Source organism: Primulina huaijiensis, unplaced genomic scaffold (genome assembly GCF_012295235.1).
Source record: "Primulina huaijiensis isolate GDHJ02 unplaced genomic scaffold, ASM1229523v2 scaffold23545_ERROPOS1600000+, whole genome shotgun sequence".
NCBI lineage: Eukaryota > Viridiplantae > Streptophyta > Magnoliopsida > Lamiales > Gesneriaceae > Primulina > Primulina huaijiensis.
In genome coordinates this window covers 200,896-216,108 of record NW_027355809.1, presented here as the reverse complement: position 1 = coordinate 216,108, position 15,213 = coordinate 200,896, and the positions used below count along the sequence as shown (strand labels likewise).

At 39.3% G+C, this 15,213-nt stretch overlaps 2 protein-coding genes and 1 long non-coding RNA gene across 3 annotated transcripts; 2 read left to right on the top strand and 1 right to left on the bottom strand.

Moving 5' to 3' along the window:
- Nucleotides 1-828: 828 nt before the first annotated feature.
- Nucleotides 829-2,329, top strand: LOC140967029 (uncharacterized). Its single transcript, XR_012173486.1, has 3 exons — nt 829-1,326; nt 1,838-1,938; nt 2,042-2,329. It is a non-coding gene; the product is annotated as an uncharacterized lncRNA (long non-coding RNA).
- Nucleotides 2,330-3,914: 1,585 nt separating this feature from the next.
- Nucleotides 3,915-12,217, top strand: LOC140967051 (peptidyl-prolyl cis-trans isomerase CYP57). The gene is made up of 10 exons (XM_073427404.1): nt 3,915-4,237; nt 5,513-5,691; nt 5,780-5,881; nt 6,040-6,137; nt 6,240-6,381; nt 6,782-7,001; nt 9,105-9,135; nt 10,071-10,263; nt 10,669-10,806; nt 11,336-12,217. The coding sequence occupies exons 1-10, from the start codon at nt 4,018-4,020 to the stop codon at nt 11,474-11,476; spliced, it is 1,464 nt and encodes a 487-aa protein (XP_073283505.1). The 5' UTR covers nt 3,915-4,017; the 3' UTR covers nt 11,477-12,217.
- On the bottom strand, nt 12,030-14,689 carry LOC140967052 (RNA-binding protein 2-like). Its single transcript, XM_073427405.1, has 6 exons — nt 14,526-14,689; nt 13,668-13,780; nt 13,280-13,583; nt 12,860-12,921; nt 12,604-12,685; nt 12,030-12,315 (listed from the first exon to the last, which is right to left on the bottom strand). Exons 1-6 carry the CDS (start codon nt 14,593-14,595, stop codon nt 12,200-12,202), a joined length of 747 nt encoding a protein of 248 aa, XP_073283506.1. The 5' UTR covers nt 14,596-14,689; the 3' UTR covers nt 12,030-12,199.
- Between the last annotated feature and the right edge of the window lie 524 nt (nt 14,690-15,213).

Below are 15,213 nucleotides of genomic sequence, written 5' to 3'. Positions count from 1 at the left end.
GAGTGGCCACGTCGGACACCCCTCCGGCGCCCATTCACGAGTTCATCTCCTTGTGTGCAGGTTACAGCTGAAGTCGTATTACAGAGATATGTCTCCTTGCTCTTATTCCCTTCATTATCTTGATAGCAGATCCGATGGAGCATTCGACCCGGCTCGTCTATTTCACCCGGATCGCATCATTGGCGCCGTCTGTGGGAATTTGAGCTCAAGGCGTAGATATGGTTTCCATTCAAAAATAAGACCAACTCTGTTTGGCAAACATACAAGTCCGACCAGCTCGGCACTCAGATCTTATATGTGGATTTCATATGGGCTCAAAGCTCAGCAGCTATCCCGGATTGGCATGAAGAGCATTTGCTATGTTCTTAGTAGCATACAGCTATATTAGTCACCTAATTTAGCTCAACCAGAGAAGTTTCTCTCTATCGGAAATGAATTCAGATTCGGTATTTCCAGGTTAGTGATTTGGTTTTTAATAAAATTAATACAGCAGGAAAAGCAAAATCTTGAAAGTCCGGGAGACATGAGGCCCCGGCACGATATTCTAAGTACGGGAGACATGAGGCCCCGGCACATTATCCTAAGTCCGGGAGACATGAGGCCCCGACAACTTATCTTAAGTCCGGGAGACAAGAGGCCTCGGCACATTATCTTAAGTACGGGAGACACGAGGCCCCGGCACATTATCTTAAGTCCGGGAGACATGAGGCCCCGGCACATTATCTTAAGTCCGGGAGACATGAGGCTCCGGCACATTATCATTAAGCCCAGGGTTCTCAAACCTGGCTCGGGGCTCCGCACCTCGACCATTCCCAAGTCCCCGGACATGTTCCCCGGCCCAAGGCTCCGCACCTTGGTTATTTATAATCCCATGGTTCTCAAACCTGGCTCGGGGCTCCGCACCTCGACCATTCCCAAGACCCGGGACATGTTCCCCGGCCCAAGGCTCCGCACCGTGGTTCTTTATAAGCCCAGGGTTCTCAAACCTGGCTCGGGGCTCCGCACCTCTACCATTCCCAAGTCCCGGGACATGTTCCCCGGCCCAAGGCTCCGCACCTTGGTTATCTATAAGCCCAGGGTTCTCAAACCTGGCTCGGGGCTTCGCACCTCGACCATTCCCAAGTCCTGGGACATGTTCCCCGGCCCAAGGCTCCGCACCTTGGTTATCTATAAGCCCAGGGTTCTCAAACCTGGCTCGGGGCCGCGCACCTCGACCATTCCCAAGTCCCGGGACATGATCCCCGGCCCAAGGCTCCGCACCTTGGTTATTTATACGCCCAGGGTTCTCAAACCTGGCTCGGGGCTCCGCACCTCGCCCATTCCCAAGTCCCGGGACATGTTCCCCGGCCCATGGCTCCGCACCATGGTTATCTACTAGCCCAGGGTTCTCAAACCTGGCTCGGGGCTCCGCACCTCGCCCATTCCCAAGTCCCGGGACATGTTCCCCGGCCCAAGGCTCCGCCCCTTGGTTATTTTTAAGCCCAGGGTTCTCAAACCTGGCTCGGGGCTGCGCACCTCGACCATGCCCAAGTCCCGGGACATGTTCCCCGGCCCAAGGCTCCACACCTTGGTTATTTATAAGCCCAGGGTTCTCAACCCTGGCTCGGGGCTCCGCACCTCGACCATTCCCAAGTCCCCGGACATGTTCCCCGGCCCAAGGCTCCGCACCTTGGTTATCTATAAGCCCAGGGTTCTCAAACCTGGCCCGGGGCCCCGCACCTCTACCATTCCCAAGTCCCGGGACATGTTCCCCGGCCCAAGGCTCCACACCTTGGTTATTTATAAGCCCAGGGTTCTCAATCCTGGCTCGGGGCTCCGCACCGCGACCAGTCCCAAGCCCCGGGACCTGCTCCCCGGCCCAAGGCTCCGCACCTTGGTTATTTATAATCCCATGGTTCTCAAACCTGGCTCGGGGCTCCGCACCTCGACCATGCCCAAGTCCCGGGACATGTTCCCCGGCCCAAGGCTCCGCCCCTTGGTTATTTTTAAGCCCAGGGTTCTCAAACCTGGCTCGGGGCTGCGCACCTCGACCATGCCCAAGTCCCGGGACATGTTCCCCGGCCCAAGGCTCCACACCTTGGTTATTTATAAGCCCAGGGTTCTCAATCCTGGCTCGGGGCTCCGCACCTCGACCATTCCCAAGACCCGGGACATGTTCCCCGGCCCAAGGCTCCGCACCTTGGTTTTTTATAAGCCCAGGGTCCTCAAACCTGGCTCGGGGCTCCGCACCTCGCCCATTCCCAAGTCCCGGGACATGTTCCCCGGCCCCAGGCTCCGCACCTTGGTTATTTATAAGCCCAGGGATCTCAAACCTGGCTCGGGGCTCCGTACCTCGGTCGTCTATTAAGTCCAGGGACCCGTACCCTGGCTCGGGGTTCCGCACCTCGACCATTTCAAGTCCATGAGACACGAGACTCCGGCTCCTCGTCCCATCTCTGGGAGACATGAAGCCCCCGATGCTTTTATACAACAAGATTGATCATCTCTTTGGGAATCCAAGCATGACTAATCGGGACAGCGAGTATGACTCTAGCCCGACTATTTAAGGGATGTGTGATGATATCCCTGTAAGAGCCCGGGTCATGGATGACCCGGGATATCAGATGGATTCTCAAATCAGGGTCAATCTGCAGGATGGATTCTTCTGAAGCCGGTCAGGTGCAAGCCCGGGCTCTACTCCCCGGGCAACCAGAGGCCCGGGCTCTTATATAAGCCCCCGGTAGGCATTCTAACCGGGCCACCTCGATATGAGCACCGCACTCGAGTACACTAGCAGAATTGGATGTGGGCGACCGTCCTATCTCTGACACTAATCCAAGTGGTTGACAAAGTCAGACAGACGGCATGTGACTAGTGTGTGATTTGACATGACAGAATGTAGCCGTCCTACTATAATTAGTAGGTAGCACGCAGATTGAGGTCATCAATGCATCCCCTACTATAAATACCAGGTCTCATCTTCACATTTAGAATTCATTCATACACACCAATATCACACAGTCATCACTTGACTACATTGGTTTCATCGCTTGAGTACCCTGCTGACTTAAGCATCGGAGTGGCCACTCCGGACACCCCTCCGGCGCCCATTCACGAGTTCATCTCCTTGTGTGCAGGTTACAGCTGAAGTCGTATTACAGAGATATGTCTCCTTGCTCTTATTCCCTTCATCATCTTGATAGCAGATCCGGTGGAGCATTCGACCCGGCTCGTCTATTTCACCCGAATCGCATCAGTTAGATATTTATTATATATAACAAATTTTAGATTGTAGATCTATATTCATCAGAAATATTAACATATTTTAGATCCTAAATTATAGGTCTAATATTCTTCAAGAATAGAGAAAGATCTGTATATGTTAAATAATAGATATAGCTAGACTACCAATTTAAACTCAATATTCTTATGGAATATTGGTAGATATCAGATAGGGTTAAATATCAATATAAAATCTTGTTGTGTTACTTTAAGGACATCAACATAAATTTATAAGATTGTGCTACTTCAAGGAGAACAACTTCAATTGAAAAAATTCGTGTTTAAGAGTGAGTTCAGAAAATGACTTTGAAATATTTTATTTATAGCTAAGAACTTTGTATGACCGAGTGTTTGTCGTTTTATCAAAAAATATAGCTGGTGGTAATTGTGCAACTCAATTCTTTTAAACCGCACAGCTCAAGAACCACGATTCGATCGTTTTACTAAGATGTGACAATTATTCCCAATCATTGCACTCATTTTTTGAAAAGAGGCTTTGCAATGTAAATCAAAGCCCATTTAAACATTTACTTTTTCAAACTTGTTCAATTTTTAAAAAGAGGCTTTGCAATGTAAATTAATTTATATTTTGGGCTTTAGGCCCATTTTAAACATTGTTTTTTTCAAAAGGAAAAAAGAAGTATATGTTTGTCTATCTGGGAAGCTTAGTTGAAACCAAAACCCCCAAAATTCGGGGCATCATTCTACAGCCCATCTCGCTGGCACATAATTATCCGGGTCGAAGCTCGTGCAGAAATGTCGACGGTGTACGTTTTGGAACCGCCGACAAAGGGGAAGGTGATACTGACGACGTCCTACGGCGCACTGGACATCGAGCTGTGGCCCAAGGAGGCGCCGAAAGCCGTGCGAAACTTCGTGCAGCTGTGCCTCGAAGGCTATTACAATGGCACCGTCTTCCATCGTGCGATTAAGTCCTTCCTCGTACAAGGTGGTGATCCAACCGGCACTGGAGAAGGTAATTACTTTTCAAAACTTATGGGTTATTGTATAGCTCTATGTTTTACATATAATTGTTGGTTTCTCATTTGTATTTTAGATACGATCTATTTGAAAAAATTTATTAGCTGTGAGCCTAAAAGCTCTAAACCATGTTTCGTACAATTTTAGAAAAGCGTACAAAATTAGAAAAATTAGCGGCAGAGTTATAGCACAGATTCAAAGAAGTTGTGTCATTCTATCTTATTTTTTAGCATCTTATTTTAATTTTTTGAAATGCCAAAATAGAGAGAGAAAGAGAAGGAAAGTAGCTTGGGATTCGAGGGAAAATGGTGCGAATTCAAACAGCTTATTGAATTATACATCACAATTATTCATGCATTTTTAATCGAACAAATTATTCATAATATTAATTACTTACCATTTTTTTCTTATGTATTCAAAAAACTTGTCGTTTAAATTTTTTAACAATATTCTATAAGCTAGTTTAAATATTTATGATAATATTCTAATACTAATTTATATATGAAAAAAATCAAAAAATAAATGTCTGCATTAGTTTATTTTATAACATTATGTCATTTAGGTAAATATGAAATAAAAAATCAGAGAATACTGTAAACTGTAATAGTTAGCTGTAAACATATCAAACTTTTAAGCTCCTTTATTATTTTATCAAAACATCTTAATAGCTTATTTTGAATAATAAAGATCTTTCCTCACAGAACAACTTATAAAATATAGTAGCTTATTACGTGTATGAAGTAAGTTTAGTTAATCACTCTCTCCTAGTTTGCAAGAACTGCTCTCATGGAATTAAAATTGACAGATAATGTACTAATTTAGCGCTAATTCTGGAGTGTTGATTCCGTGACACAAACATATAAGTGTGTCTTTTGTCTACTTGAGGGCTGAGGCTTCATTTTTTGTTTAATAAACCTGGTTATAGAAGGAAAAAGGCCTATTCTTTTGAAGGATATCTGAAATGTCCATTTCTTATGTTCTGCTCCCATACTTTGTTGTTTGCAAAAAATCTAACTCACGGCATCGATTCAGGCGGTGTTGTTGGGAAATTGCGGTTTTCACTGGTCAAGCGAATCCTGTTTCCTCAGTCATATTGGCTTCACTGGTTATAAAATTTAGTATGGGCACACTTCTTGTTATACTAACATTTGATTAGATTCTTTCCTGGAAATACAAAATTAAAATCATGAGTGTGCTTTATTTTGATTCTTGATTCGAACCTGTTTTTTTTTTAAATTTCCCTGAATTATTCATTTATTTTATTTCTCAGGTGGGGAGAGCGTCTATGGTGGTGTCTTTTCTGACGAGTTTCATTCGCGTTTAAGATTCAAGCATAGGGGTTTGGTTGCATGTGCTGGAGCTGGCTCACCAAATACAAATGGCAGCCAGTTCTTTATTACTTTGGATCGTTGCGATTGGCTAGACAAGAAACACACAATATTTGGCAAAGTAAATTTTGTTTGAGTTAGTTATATTTCATGAGTGGAATTGACTACTCGCAATTCTGGAGCTGATGGTGTTTCTAACTTTTGCATAGGTAACCGGAGATTCAGTATATAATCTCTTACAGTTAGGTGAAGTGGAGACTGATAAAGATGATAGACCATTGGATCCTCTTCCCAAAATACTTTCCGTTGAGGTATTTTCTATTTTGTGACTTTTGTTAATGCAGTGCATCAATAGTTTATTTGGTACGTGATTGGATCTTAACTCTTGGCATTTGCCATCAATTCCAGCTGGTACACTCCTGACTTGAGAATTGTGGTGGCTAATTTCCTTGTCGATATCTCTATTTAGGTGTTATGGGATCCATTCGACGACATTGTCCCTAGGATCGCCCCTGCGAAGTCATTGCTATCATCTGAAAAGAAGGACTTAAAGCAGAAAGTTACTAAGTAGATTTCGCTTCCTTTCATTCCATTCAGTAATGTTGTATAGTTCTCAGATTTATGATTTTTCTTATTTGGTATGCTAATTTCTTGTTATCGGTTGTGCAGGAAACTGAATCTGCTTTCATTTGGAGAAGAAGCTGAGGAAGAGGAGAAGGAACTGGCAGCTTTCAATACAAGGATAAAAAGTAGTCACGATGTTTTGGAAGATCCCCGCCTCCTGAAGGAAGAAAACCATGATGATAATTTGGTAATGATTATTTTTTGGTAGAATATCTGATTTGTTGGTGTTGCACTTTACTTTCTGAAGTGGATCGGTATGCGTGTGAGCTTAGTATCTCACATTTAAACAATTTCGTTGAGCTTATAGATGAAGAAATCTAAAATAAACACATGTACCCACCTTTTTCTTTTGCCCCAATTTAAATATAGTTCCTTATTCAAATTGTATTTGATACATAATTATTATTTGTTCGCAGTAGTATCTTATTTTTCTCCTTGTCAATATCATATGTTCAAAATCTTGGTGATCATGTTATGGAAATTCCTGATATTGATCAAAAGCTTCAAGTGCGCACATTGCCTAAGAGACCATTTTAGCCTAATAATATTATATGTAAGGCATCATCTATTGCAGTATACAATTACAGAACTCAGGTGAGGTCTCGAAAGCAAAGGAGGTGCACTTAACTGTTAGAGAAGCTTTAAGCTCAAAGATGGAGTACCACAGAGAATTAGATTCTAAACCTCCTAATTCTTCTGATGATAGTGATGAGTATGACATTAGCTTTGATGCAAGAATGCGTCAACAGATAATGCGAAAAAGGAAGGAGCTCGGAGATTTGTCGACCAAGCAAGAGTTTCCCAATGGTGAGCCAACGATCTGTAGGTTTTTATGTATGATTTTCTTTTTAGCACCACACGATAGCAAATACTTCTCTTTCATTTTATTATGAGGTTGATGGGAAGGAGATATTAGTTTGAGTATTCTTTGATTCCAACTTTCAAAAAGAGTCCTCCCTGACAAAAACGCTAATAAAATAAAATCTTGCTCCTCTTCATGCCATTTAGTACAGTTCATCATTAATTTTCTGGTTGAGACATTCATTAGCTTTTCCCAAATTACAATATCCGCGTTAATGTTTATGCATACGTTAGAGCATATTTATTAAAAATTGTGCACAGCCAGCGCACCGATAACCCAGATGCAACACTTGAAACAAGCGCTTAAGGGGTGCTCCTCTGCCTAAGCGTGAGGCATCCGAGAGGCGCAGAAGCATACGCTTTAAAGATGTGGGCTGATATTTTGTAGGTGAATAAAAATTATCTCGAGTCCAACTAATTTTGAAACTCAATTAGCAAAGCTCATGACTATTTAATGATATAAACAAACCCTATTATCACTCATTTTTGCAAGATTTTTTTATCAAAAAGTTCAGAAGTCATCTATGCAAACTTTTACTATAACCATCCCTCTACAACGACGACGACGATATAGTTGAGGAGGATGAAGAGGAATTTGATGATTTAGATGATATTGTAATCTTTTATGCAAACTTTTACTCTAATTTTTTTTACATTCATGACTCACCATTGTTTTGGAATAAAAAAAAACGCTATTGTGACGTTGTCATTCATTTATGCAAGACTTTTTTTATCAGAAAGTTCAGAATTCTCGGAATCTTCCCTTATGATGTTGTTATAGTTAAGGAGGATGATGAAGAATTTGATGATTTAGATGATAATGTATTCTTGAGTGCAAACTTTTACTCTAATTTCTTCCACACTCGTGACTCACCATTGTTTTGGAAGATGATGATGATGATATACTTGAGGAGGGTGAAGATGAATTTGATAATTTAGATATTTGAAGTTTTTTTAATATACTATGAATTGATGACTTACTAATGAATTTTAGATGCTTAAAGTTTTTTTTTCTGGTTATGATTTACGCTACATTATCTATTACTGAATTTTTATTTATAATGTTTGCTATTTTTGTGAAGAATATTTAATTTATGTAATATTATAATATAAATAACTTTAATGTCAAATGCGTTTTACTTGATAAAGCGTGTGTTTCGCATTGTGTCTCAGCTTCCAGGGTACCCCAGAGCTTCAGTGCGCCGTGTGCCCTAAATAACTACTGGGAAAAACAACTTTAATGTCAAATGCGTTTTACTTGACAAAGCGTGGGTTTCGCATTGTGTCTCAGCTTCCAGGGTACCCAGAGCTTCAGTGCGCCGTGTGCCCTAAATAACTACTGGGGAAAACACTCATGTGCTACAGGGGCTTTTCTTTTTCTTAATGCATTATCAGAAAATTACGCATTTGTGCACAATTCATACATATATCTTCACCCTTCCGTGTAAATATTTTTCTCTTGACCTCTTATCTAGGTTCATGAAATTTCTGCTCACTGACATGTGTGTCGATAATGAATTGTTGTGAACTTGTCTGTGGGTTGCATGTGTGTTGGTTTATGTTTGGCTATTCTATGGTTTTATTCTTGATTTAAGTTAATAATATATGGGGAATTAGTTAAATGTAATGTTTCAACTTTTTAAAACGAAACTGTTTCCTGGTGATGCTGGGCTGATCAGTTAAATGCAAGTCGTCAATGTTTTTCAACCAAAATGTTTTCCCAATAATCCTGGGCAAGTCAAGGGCTTCTGTAATTGGTAATAAACATCAGGATACTATGCTCCAAATCATTTTCCTATGCACATCACGCAGCTTGGTTGTGGTTTAATGCCGTTATTTATACCTTTTCCTATGGAAATCTGTTTTTGTATTTAACAGTGTTTCAATTTCAACCAGGTAATCCTGCAGGTTAAAAGTTAATAATTGTTGTTTGCTGCTGAGTAATGGAACTGTTATTTGTTTCTTCAGTAGCATGTTATCTTCTTTATATTTTCATCTGTGCAACTATGCATAGTCTTTCTAATCATCCAAGCTTGTTTTGGCATGTAGGTCCACGGAATCATGCGGCATCTATACCAAGGTATTGATATTAACCCTCCTCTGAACAGTTTTGTACCCTGTTATTTATGCTCTTGTGCTGTCTAAGCTTATGCGTCTTTTTCATGGACCTATATTTAGTTACGTTCCAGTTGAAAGAGTTATATAGCATATTTGATGTCGCACGTGAATGTCCTTATCTGTTTTTTCCAATACGGGTGATACATGCTGTCAAGGGATAAAGCTGCTGTAAACATTATGGGATTGTGATACTCTATAGATCTGACTGACAATTGTGATACTGGTATTGTTGGAAGGTTCAGAAGATGGTCTAGGAGGATGATACTTAATATTGGTTTCTTCCTTTGTTCACCTCTTATTTGATTCAATGTTAAATGCTAATAACTGGTTCCACTGCCGACGACCACTCTTCCTTTGCATTACTAGTGAAATAGAAAAAAAAAATGCATCTATGTTTTGTCTGAGCTTGTTAGCTCAAGCATTTTGATTTTTAGGGTGCATTTTTAACTCACTTTTTACGATATGAATTAAAGAGTCCAACCGATATCCTTCCATATAAATTATAATAGCAGAATGAGGAGCAGCATAGTTTATATTTGATCGACTGAAAAATCCACCTTCATGGAACATTCTTTCACAAACTTGATAACTAGCTAGAAGTTTTTAGCTTCTGATGGAGCTGCTGACTAACCTAACAGGAACCATGACCTTAAATGTGTATGGAACGATGACCTTAAATGCGTATGGAACGCTATGTGTACATTTTTCTTAACCTGCGCCGGCTCATATCACTTCAGTGATTTGCAATGTTTTATCCTCCTTTGGATTGATCGAGACTATTAACTTGGAATGCTATGTGTACATTTTTCTTAACCTGTGGTGTGCTCATTTCACTTCAGGTATTTACGTTTTTTTATCGTACTTTCGAGACTATTAACTCAAATTTGTATTTACCAGATCTGATGCTGAAAATCATGATGATAAACCAAAGCTGGATAAGTTGTCTATCAAGAGAAAAGGAATAGGTTCAGAAGCAAGGTCTGAACGCTTGGCTAATGCTGATTCAGACTCACTGTTGCTTGGGGTAGCAGAACGAGAGAGACAGTTGCAGAAGCAGAAGAGACGTAGGCGCCAAGGGCACGAGGATGAAGTATGCTTTTAAATTCTCTTATATTTGTTGCATATATTTTCATTAGATTTTACGTTCCTGCATAAATGACTCTTCCATTGAAAACAGATTATTATTCCAAATCATCTTTCTAGGGAATATTATGACATGGGTATTTATAATGTTTGATTCGTTAGCATTCCAGTGAATTTCTTTATTGGTTAAAGATCCTTGAGGTCTAGGTAAATTAAGCAATACTTCATCCTGTTTCACACGCCATAGAATTTGAATTTTATCTAGACAATTTTTTTTTGTTTGAGATTAGGCCCATGATTCATTCACACTGCATGGATGCCTAGTCTCTTTCAGGCTTCAGCTCATCCAGTTTCGGTAGTTCCCTTAGTTTTAAAGCTTGGTATTGATCTACTTCATGTTTATGGGTGCAAGGTTCTAGCAAAACTTCAGAAGTTTAAGTCAGCTGTCTCAACCAAATCCAAATCATCTATTGATGAAAATGCTGGTGGCGAAGATGGTTCGACCGATTGGATGGGAGTTTCATTGCAGTTTGCTCCTGAGCCTGGCAAGGTATTCTTCAGCTCACTTCATGCTGTTGTGGACCCATTGCTTACTAACAGCTACTGTATATATTCTGATTGAATTAAATCAATTTTGCTCCCTTCGGCAGTATCTTGTCATTTTTACAATTCTTTTCTTTTGGCTCTTCCGACAGTCTCAATTGTTCAGTAGTTTCATCAATAGCAAATGGGCAATGATGAGAAAGTTTAGTTGCTTTATTGATCTTAGGAAATGTTTCTTTCGACTTAAGAAATTCATACATCTCTCATGCTCATTTTTTAACCCTTGATGGCACAAAGTTTTATTCAAAAACATTTCCTCGAAAACAAATGACTGGAGATTTGATCTGCCCACGATTGTCTCCCCTTCCTTTTCCATCTTTATCCTTCCTATAAATAAAAATATTAGTACAGATTCTGTTTTCCATGTTTAAAGTACAACCAAATATGTGGAAGCACACTGGAATACATATTCGGGATTTGTGTATTTGAAACTCACGTGAGTGAGATGAATTAGTTCCGCTTGTGTCGTTATGCAGGGTAATATGTCACGCAGTGATGATCCTAATGATTATGTGGTGCATGACCCTCTGTTGGAGAAGGGAAAAGAGAAATTCAACAAAATGCAGGCGAAAGAAAAGAGAAGACAACGAGAATGGGCTGGGAAATCACTTACTTGATCTTTATTCACTTATTCTTATGTATGACATGCATTTGATGGGGTGTCACAATTTTCAAAAATGTTAGCATGGCTGTGGTGCAATCATTCAGAAATGTTTCAGGTAGTTTTACTGCAGAGGCCTCGTTTGTCAGTTACCAAACATTCCAGGTATGTTTTACTCGAGTACATTCACACGTGTCATCATGCCAAATCCAACTGGAACGTGCAATTGCACGAGCCGCTCACAAACAAAATTTGGAAACAGTAAAACTCAAATTTTAGGTTAAATGTTAGTACACCTCCAATTACCGTAAGTCCCTACTCAGAAGAACCTTTGTATTTAATCGTGTGTCATGTACGGAAGATCTCAAGTTGCCATTTGACTTTACTTGCTTGAACTTGTACTCTGATAGTTATTAACACGCGATTTCTGTTAAGTATTTTTAGCCGTGTTTTTTCCAGCTTGTAATAGAAAAGCTAATACGACCTTCAATCCCATTTCCATAAAGTGGCCGTGATTACTCCAAGTTTTGGTTTAACAAAAAAATAAAAAAAAAAGCATACAAGTCATTAATATGCTAAGTGAATCGAACCTTTAAAACATGCAAACAAAGATATGTTCCAACATCGAGGCGTTTGACAGTTTTAAAGACAGCTTTAAATTCAAGAAAATATAGCATTGCTAGCAAGAAATGCAATGGAGTAATATACTGCCAATATCTTCGGTGTTTGGAGGTAAATCTTATCGTACACCTCCAAATCGTTGCTCTTCTCCCTCAGATGGTAAGCGGAAAGGAAAATGCGCAAAATGGATTTTTAGAATATGAGAGTCTGGTTTCTTGTCATCAAATTTGTAACCTGCAAGTCCAATAGCTTATCAAGGCGTGAATACGGGCATCCATCATAAGTTTACAAAAGAAGACAACCATGACATTGGAAGAATCGATTTCTTTTAAATTAATTAGAGATTAGTTGATGAAATCTGATATCTGAATTCACGAACTGCATCTGAAGTAGTTGAATTAAACAAGTGTGAAATTAAGTCCATGATGAACTTCATTCACATTTGAGTGTTTTTTATAACATAAGAGGTCCGTGGATCATTTCCCTTTAATGTAACACAATTGGATGTGGTTAAGCTCTCACCTTGAAGGGCTTCCAGAGCAGTAAGCGCACACTTTGCATCAGTGAATTCAACAAAGCAGAGCACCATGGCCTTGTCTCCGCGCTGCCAGGACATTGTTGGCAATAAAGAATAGCCAAATAAACCAAGGGACAAAAACATTAGCATTGATGTCAATATAAATGAATATAGACTTGAGCCACTGTTTTAACATCCAGCAACAAAATTTATGGCGTCTCCTGATATCCTGATACAGGATTAAACAAGTGGCAAACTTACACGTCTTGGCTCCTTGTGAACGACTCTAAGTTCTCTAAATCCAATAAATGGCCGAAAAATATCTATCAGCGAGTCAAGGAACTTGAGACTGGAACCAGTTGAGAGCTTCAATTTCCACACACATAAACACACACAATTGTTGGCAGCGAGTCGAGGAACTTGAGACTGGAACAAGTTGAGTTTTTCAATTTCCACACACACACACACAATTGTTGGCAGGAAATTACACTTACCAAGAGCTAATAATTGACAAGAAGCCAGATGATACATCTTTGCATTCTATGTGTATAGCTACCACAAGGACACTAATCCATGGTAGCTATATAATCCGAGAAGAGGAAAATGACAAAATTTGATCAGGACGTTAGCTGTTTCATAAAACAAGGAAAAGCACGAACAGTACGAAAATTGCAAGGATACGTCCTATTTCTCTTCTTGAACAGTCAGTTGGCAGCCCGTCTACAAATAGAACATTTGACTGTCCACCTGGCACTGGAGGACCATCAGAGCTCCTCACAGAATTGGGCCTTTCATAATTCACATTGGGGATGGCAGAACCAGTGCCTGAATTAACATCTCTATGGTGGCCTAGAAAATTTGGATCATCAAAAGAATATGGATTGCCTCTAATGCTAGCTCCAACAGTCAATCCACTGGCACCACGCTCAGAACGAATAGTAGAAATATCCTTGATGCCTAAAGACCCAGGACGAGATGGTAAGATCTAAATCCAAAACAAAAAACAACAATTATTCTTCTTACGTACTCTACATAAAAGAAGGCGCTTATAAGACACGAAAAATCTCACATCTTTTTGGAGAAAATCCAAGGAATCAATCTTGTGGTTATATTGATTATAAGAACTCAGTGTTGATTGTTCGGGCAGTAAGAAACCTGGAAAGCTTGGATTGGGGATGCTCCCTGTCACAGCAAAACTATAAAACTACAGCGAACCATACATAAAAACAAAAAGCAGAAGAAGAAAATAAAACAATATTCACGAGGTAGTGACAGACTGAACAACTAAACTTTGCACAATATACTTTATTCAAGTTTCAGCAAGATGAAACATAGCTGTTCATTAGCAATGGCTAAAGTTCAGAAAAAATAATGAGCACAGAAAAACTTCCAAATTTCTTCCTAATTAAGTTGAGTCGTAGTTTTCATAACTGGCTATCCCATCTAAACTAGCATCTTGCTGAGCATTAGCCGACGAAATTCTACAGAAGGCTAGTAATTTGCTGTTAACAACAAAAAAAGGAAAGTCTTTTTGCAAAATTTCAGCACTAACAAAATTGCAATAGCAGATGTAAATTGTGCAGCAACAACTCCAACTCTATCGCCTCTTTGCCATGGTCCTCCCACATGCCTAAGGCACGCGTATTTTAATTCTACCATACATCTGCAAAAATCTATCATGGGTCTCTGAATCACTTTCAAAATAAATATATAAACCGTGTTTTAAATGCTATTTGCATTTTCAAGAACCGCCTACTCAACAAAAAATCACTCCAAAAAAAATCGAATTTCTCTCTCCTTTCATGTTCGCCCTCTTTTCATCATCTTACTGTGATCTGAAGAGGAAACTTTGCAGGTTATAAGAAACAGTAATTCGATACTAAATAAAGCATTAAACACGGTACTAAATAAAGCAGGAAGCACAAACCTCTGTCGGACGACACGGGAGGAGGAACGGAGGCGCTGGCGGCGGCATATCTCCAGTAAGGATCCGCCATTCAGCAAGAAACCAGAAAAGATTAATTTTAAAAGTTTTGGGCTCTCTTGAAATATTTGGGGCTTTCGTCGATTTTTAACAAAATATTTTTATTCCTGTCTGAACCAATAAATAAAAATTAACAGATAAGTATTTGATAACATAAAAATAAAAACTTATGTGAGACGATCTCACGATTCGTATTTTATGATACATATATCTTATTTAGGTCATCCATAAAAAAATATTACTTTTTATGGTATGAATATTACTTTTATTATAACTCTAACATAAAAGTTTCTTTCCAACAAAGGAAATATTATAGCATACCTTATATATATATATATATAGTTAAATTACATATCCTCTTAACATTAAATTATATTTAGATCGATTCAAATATATTTTTTTAGTTTTAGATCGTGTTTTATGTTAAAATGGATGTATTTCAAGTTCATCAAATAATAAAAATATTTAAAATTTATTTTAATTAATGTGTAAATAAATAAGATATGAATTTAAAATTATATTAATTAATTTTAGATTATATTTTATGTTAAATTGAATGTATTTCAAGTTCATCAAATAATAAAAATTTATTTTAACTAATGTATAAATAAATAAGATGTGAAATCTTGAC